Here is a 22,702-nt window from a genome sequence, read left to right on the forward strand (position 1 = left end):
CCAAGGGCCACCATAAGAGGCCGATTTGGGTCCCAGGCTTTCCGGTTCTGGAGCTCACCTTTGGGACCGAGCAGAGAGGGAAATAAAGCCAGGAAGAACTCCAAGCCTGGATGTTCCCAAACCCAGGCACCATGCCCATCTTCCGTGACCTTCCCTGCTGTCCCAAGTCCTTACCTCAAATTCACCTTCCTAATTCTCTTCGGATATGGTTAAGGTGTTCTCAGACATTGTGGAACTGCACTTGAGAGGCTGAGGCAGGAGAATTTCCAGCTTGAGAATGGCCTGGGCTACACAGGGAGACCCTATCTCAAAACAAACGAGGGTGTGAGTTTCTCTGGCAGTGCATGATTGACATTTGGGACCAGGTAATATACCTTGTTGTGGGAATGCTCTGTGCACTGTAGTGTCGTTCCATAGAAGCTGTGTTTCAAAGCATGAACGGGCTCTACCAGCCATGTGCCAATAACACCCCCACCCCCAAACCACGATAGTAAAAACATCTCTCCCCACTTTGCCCCTGATTGGAAGTCACTGTTTAGGCAGGTGAATGTGTCTGTTGTGGGGACAGGAGCCATGAGGCTTGAGTCCTTGCCACAGAAGGTCTGCCACGGTGAGCGTTGATGAGCATCGTGTGGCAACAGTGGAGCCGCTCAAAGATAGCATATGTGCTCGAAATACATTTCAGAGCCTGTTCGCTCTCCTGCTCTCCCTCTCCAAAGCCTGCAGAGCCTCCTGGTCTTCGCCTCAGCTTGTTCCACCTCCCTACTCTTTTGCAGTAGGAGAATGCAGCTCAGAGACCCCCTGGATCCCACACCAGCCCTCACCTGCAGAACCCTGTTCCCCAGCTGTGAGCACCCTGCACTGCTGGGCTCCCCACCGTTGGCTCAGGTCCCAGGAGCATCTGTGGGCTCCCTCCCACTCCACTTGCCCACTGAGCCCCACCACCCTCCAGCTCCCCAAACCCGGGTGCCCCCCCACTGGAGAGGGGGAAGCAGCAGGTGTTGATGCTAATCAGTGTTCACAGCCCAGAACTGCAGTCGCTCCCAGGCTCACACACTCCCCAAAATTAAACACTCATTATACAAAATTAATTGACATTAATTAGCAAAAATTAAAACTTTAAACACAGCAAGGCGCTTTGGGGGGAGGAGTGGAGCGGGCAGGCTCCGCATTTGTCACCCCCCCTACATTTCCCACCACCCACCTACCGCCCCCAAGTCTCCCCATTTCCATCATGAAGCAGGGCTGGAGGACTTCAGGCCAGATCTATATCCGTATACCACCATGAGCCTGGGCCTGGCCTGTGAGTCCCAGTTAAGGGGAGCAGGGCAGCCATACCAAACATCTTCATCTACGGCTTATCTAAGGACCCAGGAACCTCCTCTCGCCACTGGTCCACAGGAGCTCAGTTGAGACAAGGGAGAAGTTTGACTAAATGAAGCAATTCAAACCACTGAAAGACTGCTCGCTCCCCCGACCCCCATCGCTGGGTACCTGGGGTTCAGGCACCTCAGCCTTTCCACTCTGTTCCCCTTTGCTGTGTGACCTCAGTTAAGTCACCATTGCTCCCTGAGCTTGTGTTCTGTTCATCTGATGAGGGGGCGATGCTGGGTGACTACAGCGGTCTGCTCTGTCACCTGCTGTTATGGATGGAAAGCTCTTGGTTTGCTCTACTGAGACAGGAGAGATTAAATATGGCGAGTGGCATTTAAAAGCAAATTATGACCCAAGGGACTGAGTTGCTGGAACGTCAGGCCCCAGCGGGGACACATCTCATGGACAGAGAGCCTTCTGGGTGCACATCTGCTTCCCAGCCTAGGGACCAGCCCCAGAAAAGAGGCGAACAGCGCCCTCTATAGGTAGCAGCTCCTAAAGCCTTCACCACTTCCACCAGTTACTTTTGGTCTATGATTCGCGGGTCTCCAAGGGTCTTGGCATCTTACATCAGGCTAAAAGCACAGCAGAGTACTCCGCCTTTCTGCTGTCACAGAAATCTTGGGGGTTGGGAGCCCTGGCTGGAGGTTGGAGCCAGGTAGGAAGCCATCCGTGCCTCACTACGCCTCTCTGTATTCCTCTCTCTCTCTCTCTCCAGCCAGTGCCAATATCTGCAACGTGGTCCTGATGCGGTACGGGGAGCTAGAGGAAGGGATTGATGTCCTGGATGCTGATGGCAACCTCGTGGGCTCCTCAAAGATCGCAGCCAGACATGTGGGTTTCCCAGGGGCTGAGCCCTGCCAGGGATGAATTGGTGTTCTCATACATCGCCTGTGCATTCCTTGAGAGCTTCTGGTCACAGGACCTTGGCTTGGTTCTCTAGATATCTCCTTCTCCTCCTCACTCTGGTCCCCATCTCCCATCTGGGCCTCAAAGTCTATTCTCAGTCATGCTTGATCACCTGGACACTGCTCTCCAACATCCCTGCCTCCTGTCTCTACTGTGAAAGTCCCCATTTTTTTTTTATCCCAGCCCCTAGGGCACAGCTCCTCTGAGGAGGTGTTAATTGGAGAGGGCAGAGGAGCCTCCCCGGGGCTTTTTCTCCATGCCCTAGGCCTTCACATCCCCATGGCTTGTGAATGGGAAGCTGTAGGCAGTGGTATGTGGCTGCTACCTTGCTGGGGAGCAGCAGCGATGTGAATGCTAGGGTGTCAGGCTGTGGAAGATGTTGTGGCCCCTGCAAATGGTTCCTTATAAAGCCCTCTTCATTAGCCCTGCTCACTGTAGCTCTTGTGTTTTACACACACACACACACACACACACACACACACACACACACACACACCAGTGTGTACACATGGCCTGTGCTTTCTCAGTCTTCCTTTGATGGTAGTTGGTGGCTTGTCCTACTGTTCTGGGTTCCACGCTGTGCATGGTGGTAATGAAACAAGAGGTCAACTGTGAGGGGATAGAACAGCACAGATATCCCAGGCGCTGTGGCTCAGCAGTTCTCCCATGGAGACTGAGTTACCCCTGTGCACAAGGCCTTGTGGAAAACCCCCTGATCTTCTCTTCCCTCTTCATCCATCTCTGGGGAAGTCAGGGCCCATCTCGACCCTCAAGGGGCCAGAGCTGGTTGCCATGCCAGCCCTACACTCTTGTTCCCTGCCCTGGCTCTAGGCCTCCACATCCTTCCCACAGCTGTTCTGGGGCCTAGAAAGACCTCTCCAGGCCCTTCCTTAGGATCACTATAAAAGAACAACATTTCTGGGAGAAACCTCAGCCCCTGGCCCATCATCAGAGAGACTCTACCCTCAGGTTCCTACACTATCCCAACCCCATCCTTTCAGAATGTCCTATGAGGAGAGCAGAGGTGACAGCCCTTCCCAAAGGCATCCAGGTAGGTCACCCAGCTCCTCTGCAGATCTAAGCTTCTTCCAGCCTTGCTTGAAAGACATCTCCTTGGAGAGACTTGGAGATCTGTGAACTGTGAGCCATTCCTGGACATTCCTCTAAGAGCAGGAACCATGAGTCGAAGGGACTCTGAAGTGGCTGTCCAAACACAGAATTGGCACTTAGCTAGGCCTCAGGCTATGCCTCCCAGGATCCTACAGAGTCCCAAGCAAACCCTGGAGCAGATCCATTAGACCCTGAGCATGCTCGCCAAAGCTTGTGCCCCTAACAAAGCTCACCTTTTCTCACTAAGGCTCATCAGGCTTGGGGAAATGTAGCTCAGTTGGTGGAGTCCTTACCTAGCACACACAAAGCCCTAGGTTTGATCCCTAGCACCATATAAATCCAATGGTGGTGGCTCATGCATGTAATCTCAGCACTCAGGAGGTGAAGGCAAGAGAATTCAAGGTCAAGAATCCTCAGCTACATAGTTCAAGGCCAGCCTGGGCTATAGAAAGAAAAAATAAAAAAGACTTCGTTAGAGCCAGAAGACAAAAGATCTTGCAGATCTTTGTCTTTAAGGGGTGCAGTTTTAAAAAGTAACCCCCAGCTTCATTCAGTTTGGGAGCCCCCCTGGCTTTGCAGGCCCCAGTGATTTGTTCTGGCTCAGTTTTGACAGTATCTTAGGTCCTCTGTGTACTGTTCTCCCAATCCCTGATCCCTGCACATCCAAGGCTGGGGAGGCTGTCCTCTGCTGCCCTTCCCCCATGCAGAGAGTCTGCTCTTCTCAGACAGTGTGGGTGAGGGGAGGCATTATTGCCTGGTGTCTGGGATCCAGCTCAGTGTGCACCGCTGTGAGCAAGCGCGGGCTGCCAGATGTGCTGAACAGCACACCTCAGACTCTGGGTGGGATTTGCTTCCCTGGTGGCTGTCCCAGCCCCGAGCCCCCCTCTCACCCCAGCCTGTCCCCATCCTTAGGCCCTGCTGGAGACAGCACTCACGCGTGTGGTCCTGCCTATGCCCATCCTGGTGCTTCCCCCGATCGTCATGTCCATGCTGGAGAAGTAAGTCAGGCTATGGGGACAGGGGGGGTGCCTGGGAGTGACCCATGGGACCTGAGGCAAAGGTAGGGGAGCCATGGCAGCCTACCGGGTGTGTTTCTGGGGTAGAAAGCACCCACTCTGTCCTCTACTGTACCGGACAGTGGTGTTGAAACTCATGACTTTTCCTATGTGAACTGGCTGGTGCCCAGTGCCCCAGGCTGCCTGTGGAGAAGCATGGTTCTGCCTTGGTGGAGGGGGCAGGAGAGCTGGCAGTTTGAGTGGGAGTCAGTCAGTTGTGACCCTGTGAGTGTGTGTGCATGTGCACATGCTCTGTCAGTGAAGACAGTATGAGATAGGAAGCTTAGATTTTCAACCTCACTGAGCCTCTGCTTACAGCTAGAATAATAGTCTGACTGTGGCTCACACTCTCCTCATTCAGAAGATGAGGCAGGCTTGCCATGAGTTTGAGATACCATGGGGTACACGACGAATTCTGGCCAGCATGGACTACATTGTTAGCTCTTATCTCAAAAAAAAAAAAAAAAAAAAAAAAAATGCTGGAAGCAGTGATATGTGCCTTTAACCCAAGCTTAGGAGGCAGAGGCAGACAGAGCTCTGTAAGTTCAAAGCCTGCCTGGTCTATATAATGAGTCCCAGGCCACCTGTCTTTAAAATAAAAAAATAAAAAAACCAATAAATTAATTATAATAAAGCTCCTTCAGAGGAAGATCAAAGGCCAACTATTTGTCATGTCACTGTCCACATAATATAGGGAACACCACAATAATAATAATAAAAGGCTCCTACTTATTGGTGAATCTGTGATAGGTTAGTGAAGACTGGGGTGCAGCTGGGAAGAGGTGTACAGGGAAGGAAGGAAAAACCCCGTCCAAATGCATATGGAGGCCTAGAAGGCCTGGGGAGGGGCAGGGAAGGGCCCTGGGTGGAGGGACATGAGAGGCACAGAGCGTGGCTGGTTCATGCATGTCCCTCTCTCTTGGGCACCTGCCTTGTGGAGAGTCTCTAGGCTCCAGCATGCTTGGAGGAAAGCATGCCCATTGGGGCAAACAGACAAGGGTCCTGTGTGTCCATCAGAGAGACCTTCCAATCCCAGAAATGAGTAGAACCTCTGTATCTGAGCATTGAGATTAAAAGTTGTTCATCTGGAACTGGGATTGTGGCCTAGAACTCAGAAGGCTGCAGCAGGAGAATTGCCATGAGTTTGAAGGTAGCATGGACTACATAGTGAGTTCCAGCCTGGGCTAAAAACCTTGTTTTAAAAACACATTAAGAAAGAAGGAAATGAATGGAATGGAAGGGAAGGGAAGGAAACAAGGAAGTCAACTTAGCAGGGAAACTTCCAACAAATAAACAAGGATAAAAGGAGGGTGATCCTTTGTGTCCCTGCCTTGTATATAGCCCTCTCCTGAACTGAGGCTGTCCCCAAGTACCAGCGACTGAAAGTACAGATATGTAGACCAGGAGCAGGTGAAGAGGGTGTGGTTCTCTTCAGCGCTGAGGCCTGCGGTTGGGAAGCATGGAGGTTGCTCACTGAATACTGTAGTCACCTGTCCCTTGTGCAAGTCTGGTGGGACAGAGCCCTCACCTGGCAGATTAGGTGGAGAAGTTTCCTTACACACAGGCATCAGAGGACAGCCGGAGCCAGTGAAGCCGAGGATTTGCTGCAAACTAAGGCTCACAAAAAGCTGCTGAGGGCAAATGGAGTCTCATCTGCCCAGACTGGTGTCACAAAGCAGCTGAGGAATCCACAAGTCCTTGGCTCTGGTTTTATGGCCTGAGAGAACTTGGCTGGCTGGGATAAGCTGGGCTAATCCATTGCAGACAGACCGAAACTCCAACCCTCCTCCTTGAGTACCCAGCACCCTCAGCCCAGTTCACAGGTACCCGAGAACTACACACAGGAGTGGGTAGGAAGCCAGTTCAGCCGAGGCCAGTCAGAGGCTTGTCCTTTGACACGAATTTGCTGAAGAGGAATAGGATCTGTGATGCTTTCCCAGTTTGTATAGAGCTGAGTTTGTAGAGTTGAAAGAGGGTTGGCATGGCGTTGCCTTGCCGGCTTAAATTGGTTTTAGGAGTTGTGGGAAGTGGTATGCAGATTATTTTGGCTGTGAACCCTCCCATCCAAGTGTCTGGAGTGCTGCATGGCCTGCCTCATCCCAGGCTCTAAGAAAGCTCCAGGGTAGAGTAATGAGAAATCAGTAGTCTGGGGTTCCATGTAGCTTACTAATAGTTGATCTTTTCTGGGGGTTCCTGGGATGATTTTGAGGAAGAGTTCAGTCCCAGTTCCCTCGGGAATATTGAGATTGATAAGACCCAGTTTGTACACACAAAGGCTTGTTAATCTCACACCCACTATAAAACCACAGGCCTGGATGATGGCAGGTGAGGCAGGGCACGGAGCAGAGACAGTGTATGCTTTTCCAGCCTCAATTTCCCACATAGAAAACAGGGACACTGTTGTCTTCTTGCTCTCCCGGGCTGGGCTTGGCATTTGGCACCATCCAGCATCTCTTTTTTTCCTGTAAGGTGGGCAGCTGTGCTGTCCAGAGTTCTTTGCGAGATTTCAAGGGCAGGTGGGAGGTGGGCACCCCCACCCTCTGTAGCCAGGTTGGGTGGGGAAGTCTGGACAGCCGGGGGAAGACAAAAGCACACTTACAAAGCAGACTTGCAAATTAATGGAGCGCAAAGTAGGGCCGCTCTGCAAGTGCTGAAGGAATGCACCGCAATGGGGGGGGGGGGGCGACCAGCTGTTGTGTGGCAGCCGGGGTGGGACCCGCCTTGCTTGCCTCTGGCCTCAGTCTATCCTCTGGCAGGAGCACTGGGGTCTGGAGCCTGGGTTAGACAGCTAGGGTTAGACAGAAAGTGGAAAGAAACTCTGCGGGCACCATTGTCCTTGCCCCTGAGATCAAAAGAAGTCTGCAGTGGGAAGTAGAGGGACTTCTCCACCTGTGCTGGGAACCCCTTCTCTGCTCCCCTTGCCCACACTCAAACCTCATAGCCCACACCTTCCCTGCAGCCCCTACCAGCCAGTCAGCTGGGTTCAGAGCCAGGGCTGGGAGGCCCACAGATGTAATACATCATCGCAGAGACAGGTGTCGATGTGGGGACAGAAAGACTATAGTTTGTTCCCCAAGCCCTGCAACCCTGGCTCAGAATACACTGGAAAAGTGCATCTGGGTGGGTGGGAGCTGGATGGAGGTCCTGGCCCCACCCATGGTAGATCCTTTAGTCCGCTCCCCCAGCTCCTTCACTGCCTGTGATCCGGGTCTTTCCTTTTTCCAAGCATTCGCACATCTCTCCATCTGCATATTTTAACTCCTCCAGCTGCCTTTCCAATCCCTGCCTGCCATCTCCCTCTTCTCCCCTCCCCCTATCCTGCTGTGTTTTCTCTTGGGGGCTCTGGACCAGACTCCCCAGGCTTCCCAAAGGTTACAACCCTGGGGCTCCCTGGACCCACTTGCCCACAAGGGACTTCAGCCTGCCTCCCTTGAGAGAAGCCAAGGTCACAATCTCCATGGATGGGAGTTTGTCCAACCTAACTTCCAGGAAGTCACCATTCCCTGTTCTAGGCGATCCTCAGGGCTGTGCCTCCACGAACCCTACACCCTCTGAGAACTGCTGCAGAGCCAGGAAGACAGGCCAGAGTCCCAGGCATGAGAGGCTGATCAGAGCTACACACTGCACAGGGCTGGTCTTGGCCTCATTCCAACCCCTGTGTGACTCCAGAGGAAGCCTGTGAGGCCTGGGGCTAACAGAGACTTGGGGTGGGGATAATGGGGTGCTGCTCCTTTGGGATTGAGCTTGATTTTAGCACCTTTGTCTTACCCCTCTTATTCCTTGGGAGACCCCTACCCCAACCCCCAGTAACTGAACCTAGAAACAACAATCCAACATCCACCCAGAGCATGGGGTCTGGGCCAGCCAGGAAAGGTAAGAGAACAATTCAGCTGTCAGGATTTGCATCCTCTGTGCAGGCAACAGCGGTACCAGCAAAAATGATGCACACTTACCTGCTGCTGAGCTGGCTGACCTTTGGATTTGCTTAGAATCGATAAGCAGTTGGGTCTTCGTAACACCTGAGTGAGAACATGGAAAGGCAGCCGCCTCTCCGAAGTGTGATCTGTAGATTCACGAATGCCAGTTCCTGGGTCTAATGCCAGCTGAAGGAGGATCCCGTGGAATCAGGAGCCCTTGGGAATTTACACTGTTAACTAGACCATTCCAGTATACACCAAAGGTCTGCCCCTCCCAACTGTGCTCTCTGCTGGGGGCCATGTGTTCTTGAGTTTGCCCCAGAAGGGAAGGGTGATGGGGGGTTTACCTGTCCCCAAGACTAGGACCCTGACCCAGAGGGATGGATTAGTCAGTTTTCCTTTATTTGAATAAATGTCTGAGATAACAGAAAATGTTTATTTTTTTATTTTGATTTGATTTTTTTTTTTTTTTTTTTTTTTTTTTTTTTTTGAGACAGGGTTTCTTTGTGTAACAGCTCTAGCTGTCCTGGAACTTGCTGTGTAGACCAGGCTGGCCTTGAACTCACAGAGATCTGTTGCCTCTGCCTCCCGAGTGCTGGAATTAAAGGTGTTTATTTTGGCTCTCACTTTCAGAAGATTCAGCCTGTCATCCAGTTTTAGCCCTGGGGCTGCAGGCCAACATGGGGTAAATAGGTAGCGGGACAACCTCTTCCCTTTATAGATTGAAAAAGTGGTAGGAGAGGGGCTGGAGATCCCTCATGCTCTTGAAGGGAGCCCCACCTCAGTGAACTGAAGACCTCCCCCTGGACCCTAGCCTTAGTGTCTAGTCTCCTAGCTAGACAGTGAGGCTAGAGAGCAAACCTAATGTGTGGCAGTTTGGAGACACTTACGATCTAGACAGTGTACAGCAAGGGCCTCTCCTCTGTGATTGGGGCAGACCTGCTGCAATGGGGGAGGGGAAAGCTCCTGTTGTAATCTGTCACTCGGGCTGGACATTTGAGGCTGCTGTGGCTACTGCGGCCAGGTTTAGTGCCCACCCAATATCTCTAGCAAACAATCCAGGCATTCTTCCTGCTGGAATTGCCAGGTCTCCGTGGGTGGAATGCCATAGATCTTGCCCAATAGTGGTAAGTGTGGTGAGTAGGTGCTTATCAGCTAGGGTGGGCCCCCACTCCATTGCAAGAACTCATTCAAACTCAGCACCCTGAAGAGAGGTTTTTCACACTTCTCTCCTGCTCAGGAATCATGCCCCCCAAATCCTGCCATAGGGAGTGGGTGACAACTGCATCACGTTTGGGGGGGTAGCTCTTCAAAGGGTCCTGAAGTCAGGAGCTAGGAGCAGCTCAGGACAATAAGAGCAGCCACAAGAGTCCAGGGCCAGTCCCTTGGCTACATCTGCCCTCCCCATGGCTCTTGGATGGAAGTGATAGCCAATGGGATGTCTTCAGTTCTCATGTATGATAGGACTGCCTCTCCCTGATCATGTGCATGTATTGTATGTGCATGTGTGTATGTATACAAGTATATTCTGTGTCTTCTCCCTGCATGGCGTATACTGGGGTTTTCCTCCGTTGAATGCATCTAAAGACCCTCTCACATACTTACATGATTCTTCAAGAGCCAGGGATGACAGTCTCTCCTGCCCCACTCCTACCTCCATGTACAGGGCTAGACAACTGTAGATGGGTGTCCCACTGTAAGAACTTGCTTATGATTTAAGTAGCTGAGGATTCCTTGCTGGGTCCAGCAATGACCTTCATAGCTGGGTGTGGGGAAAGCAGTGGTGACCAGTGAAAGATAGTGTCCATTCTTCTATTTGGCTAAAGATGCCTTGGGCCGCAGGATCTGCTGCCTTGGCCCTCACAAGAGGGCCACGTGAGGTGCACAGCCTGGGACCTGGCTCGGCAGCTCGTGGCTATCCCGCCCAGGCTGTGCACCTCACATGGCCCTCTTTCTCTCCACAGGACAGCTCTCTTGCAGGCACGCCCGCGGCTACTCCTACCTGTGCAGAGCCTCGTGTGCCTGGCAGCCTTCGGCTTGGCCCTGCCGCTGGCCATCAGCCTTTTCCCGCAGATGTCAGAGGTCAGTGGGGTTAAAGGGCAGGGCAGGGAGGAGTCATTTATTGACAGAGACCTAACCCATGCTGACTGCCAGTACTGAGCCAGGCTCTGTGGTGAGAACCGTGAATGAAGCAGGTGTGATGGCCCTTGTCTGTAATCCCAGCATTTTAGGCGATGGCTTTGTGGGGTGGAGGAGATGAGACAGGAGGACTGCTGTGAGTCTGAGGCCAGCCTGAGCTACAAAGTCGGTTGGAGACCAGCCTAAACTACAGAGTGAGAATCTTTCTTAAATTATAACAACAACAACATCATCAATAATAATAATAATAATGCATAAAGGAAAAATGAGGAAGGAGACTGGCCCAGGCTGACCTTTCAAAGACAACTGTCAAGCAGCAGCACAGGATGCTGTGGAATAGCGAAGTTCAAGGAAGGTTAGGGTGGGAGAAAAGAGGCCGCGGAGCAGACAGAGCCTGAAGGGAAGTGGTGCTGCCTGGGGCCTGGAAGCTGGGCTGGCGCTGGCCCACTCCAGGGGCTCTGGGGACACACAAGTGAAGGATAAGCTGGTATGAAGGTTCTGGGGTAAGATGATGTTTGATACCTGAATGAAGTCTGCCCTGTGAGCAATAGTGGGGAGAGATGAGGTGAGCCAGGTAAAGCCCCATGGCCCTGGTGGTGCTGAGAACCTGAAGGCTGAAGCCAAGGGGAGATGGCATCCAAAGGGCTGCACCCGGGACTCTTGATTGGGAACGCATGATCTCCATGGTTGCTTCATGAAGCTGAGTTGGAGCTCTGGAGAGGGAACCATCAGGAAGCTGTGGCGGGCGTCCAGTGAGAGATGATGGCGGCTTGGACCAGGCTGTTGGCAGTGGGCATTGAGAAGTGGGGCCATTGTGAGAGCGGGACAGCCGCTTCCTCAGGATTTTCGAGAGCTGCATGTGGTGGGAGGGAAGGGAGCCTGCAGGATGTGTGCCTGGCTCTCTGGTTTTGAAACCAGAAGGCAGATGTACTCATGTTGTCACAAGATGGAGATGGGAAGAGGGGAGGGTTGAGGAAGGACAGAGAGTTGAGTCAGTTAGACCTGTGGGTGGGAGGACCCTGTGGACCCTGTGAGAAGAGGTGCCCTGTGAGGAGCTGGCTCCAGCTCTACAATCTAGGACAATGTCTTCGGCCACAGGAATAGGATGGAAGCCACCAGGCAAGGACAGTGCCAGGCTCACGGAGATTGGGATGTTCAAATTCTTTGAGGTTAGAGAATACCCCTTGTCCTTAGACTATAAAGGCAAACCTTCTCCCCAGTGGTAGAGTGTCAGTTTGGGGGGCGGGGAGGGAGGCTGCAGCAGACCTCTAGAGCTTTTATTTGTTTTTTTTTTTATAATGGGAGGGAGGAAAACTCATGTGCATGCAAAATGGAAACACCAGGAGAGAACAGAGGACTTCCGGGAAAAGAGAGAAAAGGACTGGAGCGTAGACCAAGGGACCAGCCTTGGCAGGGGTGAGCCCTGCTCCTGGGAGCTGCTGGAGAGAGTGGGCAGATGGCAGGTGCAGTTGTAAGTGGAGAGTACAGGTGAGCAAGTCAGAGGCAAGGGCCAAGAGAGCAAAGGACCAACCTACTGTTTAGAGCGGCTGAGCTTGTGGCCAGAGAGGGACACTTCTCCAGAGTGATTTGAGGACAGCCCTGCTTCAAGAAGTGCCCAAATGGAGGATGGAGGGCAAGCCAGGACTCCTGGGGGAAAGTGGCAACGAGGGAGGCGGGGTTAGTGAAGACTGGAAGCCTGGGGCCTTAGTGTAGGGAGGGGCTGGAGTCACTGTCCCCTACTATGCCTCCAGGTTTGGGACACTCACGGTTGGGACCCTGGTGTGCTGTGTGAGGCTACAGTTCCCTGTGCCTTCACTGCTCTTCCAAACCTAGGACTGCTGAGTCTGGGAACTCCTGATGGAACCCAGGGCCACAGGCACCTATAAGCCCTGGAGACAGGGCAGAGGTTACTCTGAGGTCTCTGGGGACATGACTCTGCTGGAAGCTCTGCTTGTGGAGACCATCCAGGACAGAGAATCCCCAGATCACCAAATCAGAAGCCATCCCAGCTAGAAAGGGTCATCCCATGTATCATCCTCCTGGCTTTACCTGAAAGCAAGGCTGAGAACAGCCATGGATGGGACCAGCCCTTAGTCGCAGAAGCCAGTGTCGATATGAGGTGACGCTCTGGAGGCCATACCCCGGTACAAATAGGGGTCTAGTCAGCTGGTCCAAGAGGCTTTAGTCAAGGTCCAGACTCCTCTGTCTCCATTGCCTGTTCAAGTAAATATGGATGTTAGTGCCTCTGGGTGTCTAGCCACATTCACTTACAACAACCCAAACCTCTTATAGGTTGGGAAGAATTGCATGAGGTCTTTGTCCTTCAGAAGAGAGAGTAGTAACATGCTCTTCAGAACTCCCTGCTCAGCTGCACCTTCCCCAACAGGGTTCAGGCCAACCTGGATATTATAGAGTATTTTGAGACTTGTCTGCAGCCCAAGGCACCAAAGCCACCAGCCATTGGTTGGGAGGTCCTCACTTCCTTGTTCACTCTCCCAATTAATTCTAACGAGCAGTACAGGGATCATGTCTCATGTCCCAGAAGCCAGGGGAATTTGCCATATGAGTCTGGACTTGCTTGAGCTGACCCAACCTTGCCAAAAATCACCAAGGCTGTCAACAGAAGTAATCGCTGAAGTACTAATTAATTAGCTAGGAGACTTGGAGACCAAGTTCAGGAACTGGTGCCTAGGATGGCTAGCTTGCTGTGACTGGTGTGGTGGCCGACTCTCTAACCCCGGAACTTGAGAAGGAAGAACTTCCATTTCTCCTTCCATGCTTGGGAGAGAGCTTTGCTCTTTTCAAATGAGTGTTTCTGCTCATTGAAATGGCATCAAGGTCAACTCGAAAATAGTAATTATTAGCTTGACTTAGGGTCCCAAGTTAGGCCTCTGCTTGCCTTGTATTTTAAGTCTAGTTAAGTATCAAGAAATGTTACCTAATCAGTTGAGGTCATTGACCTCTGGGGAGAGTTTTGCCTAGAGACACAGAACCTTTGGTGAAGGGACTCTAGCCAGCTTGAACATGGCAGACATGGCTCTGGCAGGCCTTGCCCTTCCCCATTCCCTGTGCCGTGCTATAAACCATTAGATTACATTCCTAAAGCTGGCCACCAAGGTCTCTTCCATCATTTGGCCACTTCCTCCTCCTGAGGCTGACTACCAAGGTCTAGCTATCAGAAGCCCCCTTTGACTGCCCTAATTAACATGCCCAATCAAAATTAAACACCTCATCCTAACAGAGGGTTTCCCCTTTTACCTTTATAAACTTCCATTTGCCTATGGGCCATGTCTGTCTCCTCTATCCAGAGGCAGTCCTTTGTCCCTCTGAGATAAATATTCCTTCCCTTTCCCTTGTCCCTTCTCCTCATCCTCTGTCTCCTGTCTTTGTCTCTTATTCCCCGCCCTTTGTCCCTCTGAGCAAACAAATCTCCTTTGTGCTGAGAACTTGGCCTTGGGGTGTCTTGTGCCAAATATCAGTCCTTTCATTTGGTACATTGAAGGGACTGGAGGAGGAGACCTTCGAGAAAGAAAGGTCAAGATTAAGCTGAGGTACGGAGTGAACCCCGGGGGAACAGATTCAGGAGAGCCAAGGAGGGGAGGGAAGAGGAGTGAGGAGGAGGCTTAGAGATGGTCTCAGCAGAGAAAGTGTTTGTTTTCCAGCGAGGGCACTGGGGCAGCTTAAGGTTAAGGATATTGTCCATGTTGCTCATAAAAGAGGCAGCTTGTCCAGATAGCATTTTGTCACACTCTCCAGAGTGCCCACACCTTACTATAAGAAGAGGGACCAAGCCAGGTGGTGGTGGTGGTGGTGGTGGTGGTGGTGGTGGTGCACACCTTTAACCCCAGCACTTGGGAGGCAGAGGCAGGCAGATCTCTGTGAGTTCGAGGCCAGCCTGGAATGAGTTCCAGGACAGCCAGAGCTGTTACACAGAGAAATCCTGTCTTGGGAAAAAGAAGAGGAGGAGGAGGAGGAGGAACCACCACTTATGTACCCCAGACTGCCCCCTGCTTATCTATCAGTACAAAACTGTCCTCCTCTAAACCGCCTGTCTTTCCTAGGGAATCCACCTTCATATCTACAGGGACCTTCTGTGGGGCTACCCCTTTGTTTTCTAACAGAACGGAACAGGGTGGGGCATCTAGGAGGCCAAGAGGTGGGATCTGGAATAAGCTCTGAACTTGGGTATGAGAACTAGGTCTGGTCTCCTGCCTGGCCTCAAACTCCCTGACTCGACAGGGAGAACGGATCTTCCTTTTGACCTGGAGGGTAAGGGTGCAGAGGAGCATTGGCTAGTGTCCCAACAATACCTAGAATAAGTCCCCTGCCCCATGGTCTCCCATAAAGAGTAGGCTACTCTCTAGTGACTGGGACACGTCTTCTAATCTCCAGAAGCATGCATTCTGGTTGAAAACAAAGTAACTAAATGTCCTTGGGTGTGGTCACTCACACCTATAATCCCAGCCCTTGGCAGGCAAAAGGAGCGGATCCCCACAAATTCAAGGCCAGCCGCATCACACAGCAAGTTGTAGGCCGGCTAGGATAACACAGGAATCCTGGGGGGGTGGGGGTGTGTGAAACTGAGTATGATATCACACACCTGAGCCTAGGTGATCAGAGATTGATTCAAGGCTATCCTTGACTACACAGTGATTTTGAATCCAGTTTGGACTACATAATACTTTGTCTCAAAAAAAAGCTGAAATAAAGTCATATGAGGGTGGTAGTTACAATGGAGATAAAGCCAAGGGCTATGCTATGGCTTGCTCCAAGGCTTCTTGAGGTAGGGTAAGTTGTAGGGAGCTCCCTAGTTGAAAAGGTCCTGACTTAGGGCAGGCCCTGTACATTAGGAATATTAGGCCTCTGAACAAGCAAACTTAATCTATCCCTCTGCCCCATCTGCGTGTACACTGGTGTCTTAGACTCTCTTAGGGGAACATCCAGAGTCCAGCCTTTGGGTTCCTGGGCTTGGCTGTCCCCAGAGTCTGGACCTGGCAATGAGGAATGCCCCTCCGATTCTGACCGCCAATGTTTTCTACCTGGGAATGTATCCAACCCAGCAGTTTAATGAACCTCAGGTCTCCTAGGGAGCAAGAAAGCAGTGCCCTGGCCAAGCCTCCCTCACCCTTGCCTCTGTCTTTCTTAATTCCTTGAGTCCTCTGAGACTCTCCCATATCCAGGTTCTCCCCTCCCCCTCTGCTCCCTGGGGAGCTCGGGGGCTAGAGAAGGGCTGCTGTACAAGCGGGAACTATTGTTCCACAATCTGGTTTTGTCCTCATCTTGTTGGCAGGCGGCAGGAGAGGAGCGAAAGGTTAATGAGGCGCTGTGAACGGGGGACTGCAGCGGGCGGGCGCCGGCTTGGTGACAGGGAGCTAATTAGGAGCAGTTTAACAGGAGGAAAAAGTGAAATCTCCTCTTCACCAACTGTCAATAATTAGCCGATTTGGTGAGGTTGAAATGTGTCCACAGAAGAAGGCGGGGCTTGTCTGGGGATGGGTGGGGGGGGGGGGGGGGTGGGGCAACTGAGGCTCAGCCCTGTCTTTAGGTGTGTCGGAGGAGCGGGGGAGATTGTTGTACTGGGCCATCCTGCAGCCTGGGGCCTCCCTTCTGCCCTCTGGTTGGCTTTTCCTAGCTTGATCCCAGTTAAGACCTCAGCCAAAAGGCAAGTATTAGAACTGTTTCTTCTAGTCTCTGCCCGGTAGGAACCTGGAAGTGAAAATAAGAGGCAGGTGCTGGAATCAGAAGGATAGCAGCTACCCTACTCAAAGTCCCATGCTGATCCTTAGGCACCCGCCTTTCTCACAGTGTGGGTGTGCCCTCTGAGTGATAGCTGAATGGTGCCAAGAGGAGGCTGGCCAGGGAAGGCCCTTAGCCTCCTGTGGAGCATGCCTTCCTTGTCATCCCTTGGCGCTGTCCACCCAGCCACTCTAAGGAGGTCTGGAGCGGAGGATCCGGCCCCAGCCTTTTACGGCAGCTGGAAGGGTGTTTGTTGCTGCAGAGGCCTCCTGGGGCCAAGGAGTCGTGTTCACAAGCCAGAAGGTTGTTTCCTGTTGGGCCTGTTTGCACTGTCTTGTCTTGTCTTTTGTTGGCCCCTGGCCTTTGGCCTTTACAGACACCTCAGCAGATGGACGTCTCCTCCCCAGTCTCTAGCTTTTGCTGAACACCTTAACTGGAAGAAAAGGCATCAATCACTCCTGCCAAAACCCCCTCAGTCCAACCACTCCCCAGCTCAGCTCTAGAGGGCCTCTGGGGGCCCGAGGCATGATGGGAGGAAGGCTGAAACCCTCTTCAGCGCTATTTGCATACCCTCTTTCAACTCAGGCCTCTAAAGTAATTCTTAGGGCCACGTTCAGTCTCCAACTCAGTCCCTGCTCCTCACCTCTCCTTGTCCCTCTGTAGTTTTCATAGATAGGAAACAAAGAAGTACCCTCCTATGTCAGAATGCGCCCTCCCATGGGTACTAGACCCACTGCCTCATCAGCCCTGCAGAAAGGGGTAGCACTGGTGGACCCACTTGACTAGGCAGTGTGACGGCGCGACACATCAGAAGCTAATACCCTCCCCAGTTTGTCGCCCTTTCTGTGAGAGCAAGTTTGAGGGAAGAGTTGGGAATCTTCTAGAATGCCTGGTCCCTGGGACATTTTTCTTGATATTCAGCATCCATCCCACCTCAAACATGTAGGCTCTGGTCTCATTTCCATCCTTAGGACAGAGCCTCTTCTGGCCTCCATGTAAGGCTGAGAACCCAACTCTATGACCACCTGACACATTTCGTGCACCCTGACTGTTGCCTCCTGCTCCTTCTGCTCTTCCAGGACCCAAACAAGGTCAGAGACAGTGTCTATCGGGCACTGTGTCCCTCCTGAGTCCACAGGACCTTTCACTGTCCCTAGAGTATTATCCCTCTTCTTCTCTAGTCTCACATCCATCTTTGCTTAGAGATGTTTGTTTGGGGTTTTTCTTGTTTGCTGGTTTGATCAATCCCCACTGAACGCCGAAGCAGGCTATTTTTGCTGTCAGAAATCTGCCGCCTCCCCGCCCGCTGCTTTCTTGGAATTTGCCCACAGGACCCCCCAGGAGGGACAAACGGGGATGGCAAAGCCACTTGGATCCTAGGAACGCCAACGCCACCTGTCATATTGCCTGTTCCCCACACCCCCATCCTAACCCATGCATGCACACAGGCCCACACACGTGCATACCCACCAGTATGCACACATTCTCAATGATATGTTTCAGGAAAGCCACCTCCCAACCTGTCCTTCCTAGATCTCTCTCCCAGAACCTTCTAGAACACCTCACTGGATTCAAGATGGAGTGGAGGCTTAGCTGGGCAAAGCTTTCACTGAGTGAAAAGCAGTAAGTGAAAAGGGCTTGGAGCATGCCTGGACTACACACAGCAAGGGCCGAGGCCTATAAGAGAAGTTATTGGCTAGGGCTGGACAAGATGACCACGATCTCACCATTGCTCCATAGCATCATGTGAGTTTCTACCCCCTCCTAAAACCCTCCCACTCACTTCTAGCTGTTATCTTTGTCCTAGAAAAATTTCCCTAATATATATGGAGAAACTGAGTCCTCAAGGCTGAGAAGACAGAGAGACAGACTCTAAGGTCAGTCCACCAGAGGGCACCCAGGAACAATATAAAGTTCTGAAAGGAAACTAGGGCTTGGAGCGCTTGCTGGGTCGACAAAGTTCCGGGGAGGAGCCCCATGTTGCGGGGGAGGAGCTCTTTAGTTCAGTTTGATTGAGTTAGAATATTGAGGCATCTTGAGGGGCTGTTCATGTGGATGTGGAAGCTGTAATCTGTCTTTTCTCTGCCCTAGTCTTCAACCAGAGATGTGGTGAAGATAAAGACAAGTGCTGGAAATGCTCACGGCCATAATCTTGGCATGAGATCATGTGATGTGTGTGGCATGAGATCAGGGGATCCCTCCAGGAGGAGGCAGATATACCTCAGACCTCAAGAGCAGAGCATCCAAGGAACCCTGAGAAAGCCCTAAGAGGCCTTGAGCAGGCCAGACATGCTCTTCACTCAGTGGAAGTTTTGCCCATCCAAGCTTCTCCACCAACAGGTGTTCTAGAAGGTTCTGGGAGTGACAGGCTGGGAGGTGGCTTTGTTGAGTCTGGAGTCAAGGAGTCTGGTTTGGTTTTGTTTAAGACAGGCTCTTGTTATCTAGACCGGGCTGGCCTAGAACTCTCAATCCTCCTGCCTCTGCCTCCCAAGTGCTGGGATGATAGGCGTGTACCACCATGACTAGCTGGAGTGTGACCTTCATTAAGAAGGCGGTTGGGGTCTATCATGGGTACCAGAGGCCTAACTCAGGCACTCAGGGGTCCAAGCTCAGGCCTCAGCTGCTCCTGCACCCCAGTTTACCCCGGCCCTTCAGAGACTCTTAGATCAGTTTCAGAGACTGATGTACAGTGTATGTATGAGCGGAATGCAACGTTGGCTCAGTCCTGGTTAGAAAAGTGGGATATGGCTGCCTGGTGGACCATTTGGGAACCTATGTCAAATGCTATGCCACCTGCTTGCCTCAGAGGCCCAGACCCCTAGGCAGGCACGGAAGTGGCTTTAGGCTGTGTCACAGGGTCAGGCTGAATGTCCCACCCCTCTGCCCTTCTCTTTGAAAAGGAGGTAGAAAAGCCCGCCATGGCAGCAGAGGCAGGAGGAGGGAGTTCTTTGTAGTAGGGAAAAGCCCCTGAGAATGGGGCACGGCTGGGGGATCCAGTTTCCTGTTTATGTCTCTGCACCTTAGCTCCAGGTTCAAATATGTAAACTATCCACTGGGCCTGGCTGCAGGTGTGTGTGTGTGTGCGCGCTCCCAGGCTGGAAGGCAGAGGTGCCTCCAGTGCATTCCTGACTCCTGGCCCCCACCCCAACCCAGGGTGTCTGGCTGCAAATAACTCAAGGTTAACCCTTCCCAGACCATGAAGGAAAGCTATAGGGAAGTGAGGGCTCTGGAGCTAGCTGGGCCTTGGGGTATTTAGGGGAGATACTGGACATGGTACTCTGCATTTTGGGGTGTCTCCTGAGAGGGGCTTTGTGGTTCAAGCTTGGTCTGCAGGATGGAGATGGGGCTGATGAAGCAGGCCCAGCATAATGGCAGTGCTTATTTTGTGGCAGGCTGGACATGTTAATGGCATCACCAGTTATGGGGCAAGAAGTACCATCCAGCATATACTGAGCAATACCTTCAGCATCCTCTATGGTCCCTGCAGCTCCTGCTCTCTAAGGCTCTGGTACCTTCTTCCAGACACTTCTCTATGAGAGCCTCCATTCAGCTCTACCGGCCTGGGCTTGAAGAAGCCCACCAGATTAGACACACAGATTCCTGGTTGCCTCCGCCAACAGCCTGAAGCTGGGGGAATCTCTTTTTCCTGTGGCTGTTCAGCACTATCTCATCTCCCTGGAGCCTGGGGGAGTTGCCTTGTGGATATAACCAAGTCCCAACCTTCTCAGCCCAACCCTCAGGGCCTCTGGTGCTGGTACCCCTTCGGGCTATACCTATACCTCTCTGAGTCTTCATCTCTTCATCTCTCCAGAGCCCCATCTGCTAGCAACTGTGGCCATGGTGCCATTTCCAGTGCAGCATATAAAGCAGAATTGCTGCTTCCTAAAGTCACCTCTCAGGGCCATCCAGCAGCCCAGGAGTCCTCAAGAGAAAGAATAGCACTTGTCCTTAGCTCTGGGGATGGGGAAGGGGTTGGAGCTGGAGAGGGCAGCTGGAAAACCTGTGGTGTCCAGCCATACTGTGAACCACAGGTTTAGAGGACACTGCCAGACAGGACCTGGAGAAATTCCTCTGGAGAACCTTGCCCACTGCCCTCATCTCAGAAAGGTGGCCTACAATAGATATATTTGGTCATGGATAAGAAGAGGGAATGTGGGCCTGATGACCCAGGCAGTACCAGGGTCCTTGTCCTGGCCTCCCCCAGTTAGCCCAATGGTGAGGGCCCTCGGTGGTCTCCACACATATGAGATCTGAAGATGGTAGATCATCGGCCCCACAGCCAGCCAGGGCCGGAGAACTGGAGGGTCCTCACAGGTGGCTGGCTGACTTGTCTCACAGTGAAAGTAAGGCTGTATGCACACAAGGGCAACATTGAGTCGGTGCAGCACTGGGAAGTCTCGGTTTCAGGAGGTTCCCCACAATCTAGCTATGGGCTGGGGGTGGAGGAGGGTGCAAAGCAGTCATTGGGGCCACTGTGAGACATCACTCACCTGGTACAGAGGGCCTGGAGGTGTCTGGATACCCTATGTCACTGTTCAGCAGCTTGTGCTGGCCGCCTAAGGCTGCCTTCCTGGGCTCATTCCCTTCCCCACCCCTCGAATGTGCCTGTTCCCCTCCATCTGCTCTCCCGGGCAAGCTCCCCCACTCTGGAGGCGCTGGCTGTGCGCGCACATCCGGCTCCCTCTTGCCCAGAGCCCAGAACCCTGGGCCCATCTGCTTCTCAGGCCGTTCCACCCAGGAGACCCACAGGCACCCCAGCCTCAGCATGGCCAGCCCACCCGCTTCCCATATTCCCTGCCTCTGAGAATGGTATCACCACCACCCCAGCTCTGGAGCTAGAATTAGGAGTCATCCAACGCCCAGTCATCCTCGACACCTCCCTCTCACCCCCACATGCAATTGGTCATCAGCTCTGTGGATGTCATCTTCGGAAAGGCTCTTTGGCAGACTCTTCCTCCTGCCCCCATGGGCAGCGTCAGAAAGCAGGACCTAAGAACTTTGTGGTTCCAACAGCTGCTCCTCTGGGAGGATCCCCTACCCCCCCACTCTCCTTCCCCATCCCCCACTTTGCCATGGCCTGAGGGGCCTTTCTAAGCCTGAGTGTATCCATCCCTGCTCACAGTCCTTCCATAGCTCCCTAATTCTCGTGGAGAATGGCTGACACCTCCAGGTAGCCTAAGATATCTTGCCTGTCCTAGGCTGACATCCATGTGTCCCCCGTAACCACCACTGCCCTTCTTCCTGTCCACAGCACATGCTGACTGGCCAGCCACTTTCTTCCCCTTAATCCAGCAAGTATGGCTTGCCTTCTCTCATCCACATCCTCCATTCTCTTCCTGGCCCACCTCCTCTGAGAAGTCTCCCTTCCTTGTTCCTTCTCCAGTACATGGTAACCCCAAGGCCCTCCCCAGTTTCCATGGTACTTTGTTTGTCTCTCAGGAATCCATCTGCTTTCACTTTCTGACTCCTCCCCTAGACTTCCAGCTTCTCCAGGGCAGTGGGCTGGCCCTGTCCATCACTGCTCACCCAGTCTGAGTGTGTGGAGTTGGCTAATGTGAGCACATACACACACTGAATGAAAATGAGCAGGAATAGAGACTCTGTCCCTAAGACCCTAATCTAGAGTGCCTGGCCACCTCCCCCAGGAGGCTTGCACTTGCCTGCTTCTCCCCACACTTGTTTCCATTCTACCTGCTGCCCTCAGCTCAGTGAGGGGCCCAGGAGAGCCTGGATGCCATGATGGAGGGGCCTCAGTCTCGTAGGGGGTGCTGTGTTCTGTGGGAAGTGGGCCCTGCAGGCCGTGGCCCTGGGCCTTGGTCCTCCACCTCGGTGGTGAGCAGCCTCTAGGATTTTAATGCGGGCCTCGGTGCTTCAGTGGAAGCTGCATGGGGAGCTGCTAATAATGGCACTAAAATAAAATATGCTACATCTGTTATGGGTAGCAGAACAAAATTAGCTGCTCACACCTCTGACATCCAAGATGTCTTAACTTAAAATACTCCTTGGCTTACTTTACATCATTTACTGATTATATTTAAAAGAAATACAATTTTGCAATTACTGTTCTTTCCAGTGTGGTATCTATGCATCATTTTCCTTTTATGTTTATATATTTCTCCTTCATTAGTGCAGTCTGAAGGGTGATTAGGATTCTTCAAACATTTTACAGAGGTTAAACGTTGATTAAGATTTAATTATTACTGTAAATAGCTTGGAATGACATATGGTGCAAAAGCCTGACATATGTGCATTTGAATAAATGAAGTGCTATTTCCCAGGATGCCTCGGTAGCTGTTTAACAGCTTTCCCGAAGGGTTATGTTACACCTCATGGTAAGATTGCTGGGATGTTATATTTTGTTGGTTTTTGCAGCTGAAAGCTAAGAACAGTTTTCCAGTTTTTTAAAAACATTGAATATTTTAAATACCTAAATTGTTTTGCACAAATTTTTGCTAATTTGTC

At 52.1% G+C, this 22,702-nt stretch overlaps 1 protein-coding gene across 2 annotated transcripts in view; it reads left to right on the forward strand.

Annotated features, from left to right (window-relative positions):
- Positions 1 to 22,702, forward strand: part of Sfxn5 (sideroflexin 5) — a 118,383-nt gene that overhangs the window by 90,143 nt on the left and 5,538 nt on the right. The window contains exons 11-13 of one of the 2 annotated variants that reach the window (XM_036182754.1): positions 2,093 to 2,208; positions 4,306 to 4,391; positions 10,330 to 10,447. In XM_036182754.1, the coding sequence (XP_036038647.1) occupies positions 2,093 to 2,208; positions 4,306 to 4,391; positions 10,330 to 10,447 (320 nt within the window). The remainder of the gene's footprint in view (positions 1 to 2,092; positions 2,209 to 4,305; positions 4,392 to 10,329; positions 10,448 to 22,702) is intronic. The other variant, XM_036182755.1, reaches the window with a different exon arrangement.

Source organism: Onychomys torridus, chromosome 3 (assembly GCF_903995425.1).
Source record: "Onychomys torridus chromosome 3, mOncTor1.1, whole genome shotgun sequence".
Taxonomy (NCBI): domain Eukaryota; kingdom Metazoa; phylum Chordata; class Mammalia; order Rodentia; family Cricetidae; genus Onychomys; species Onychomys torridus.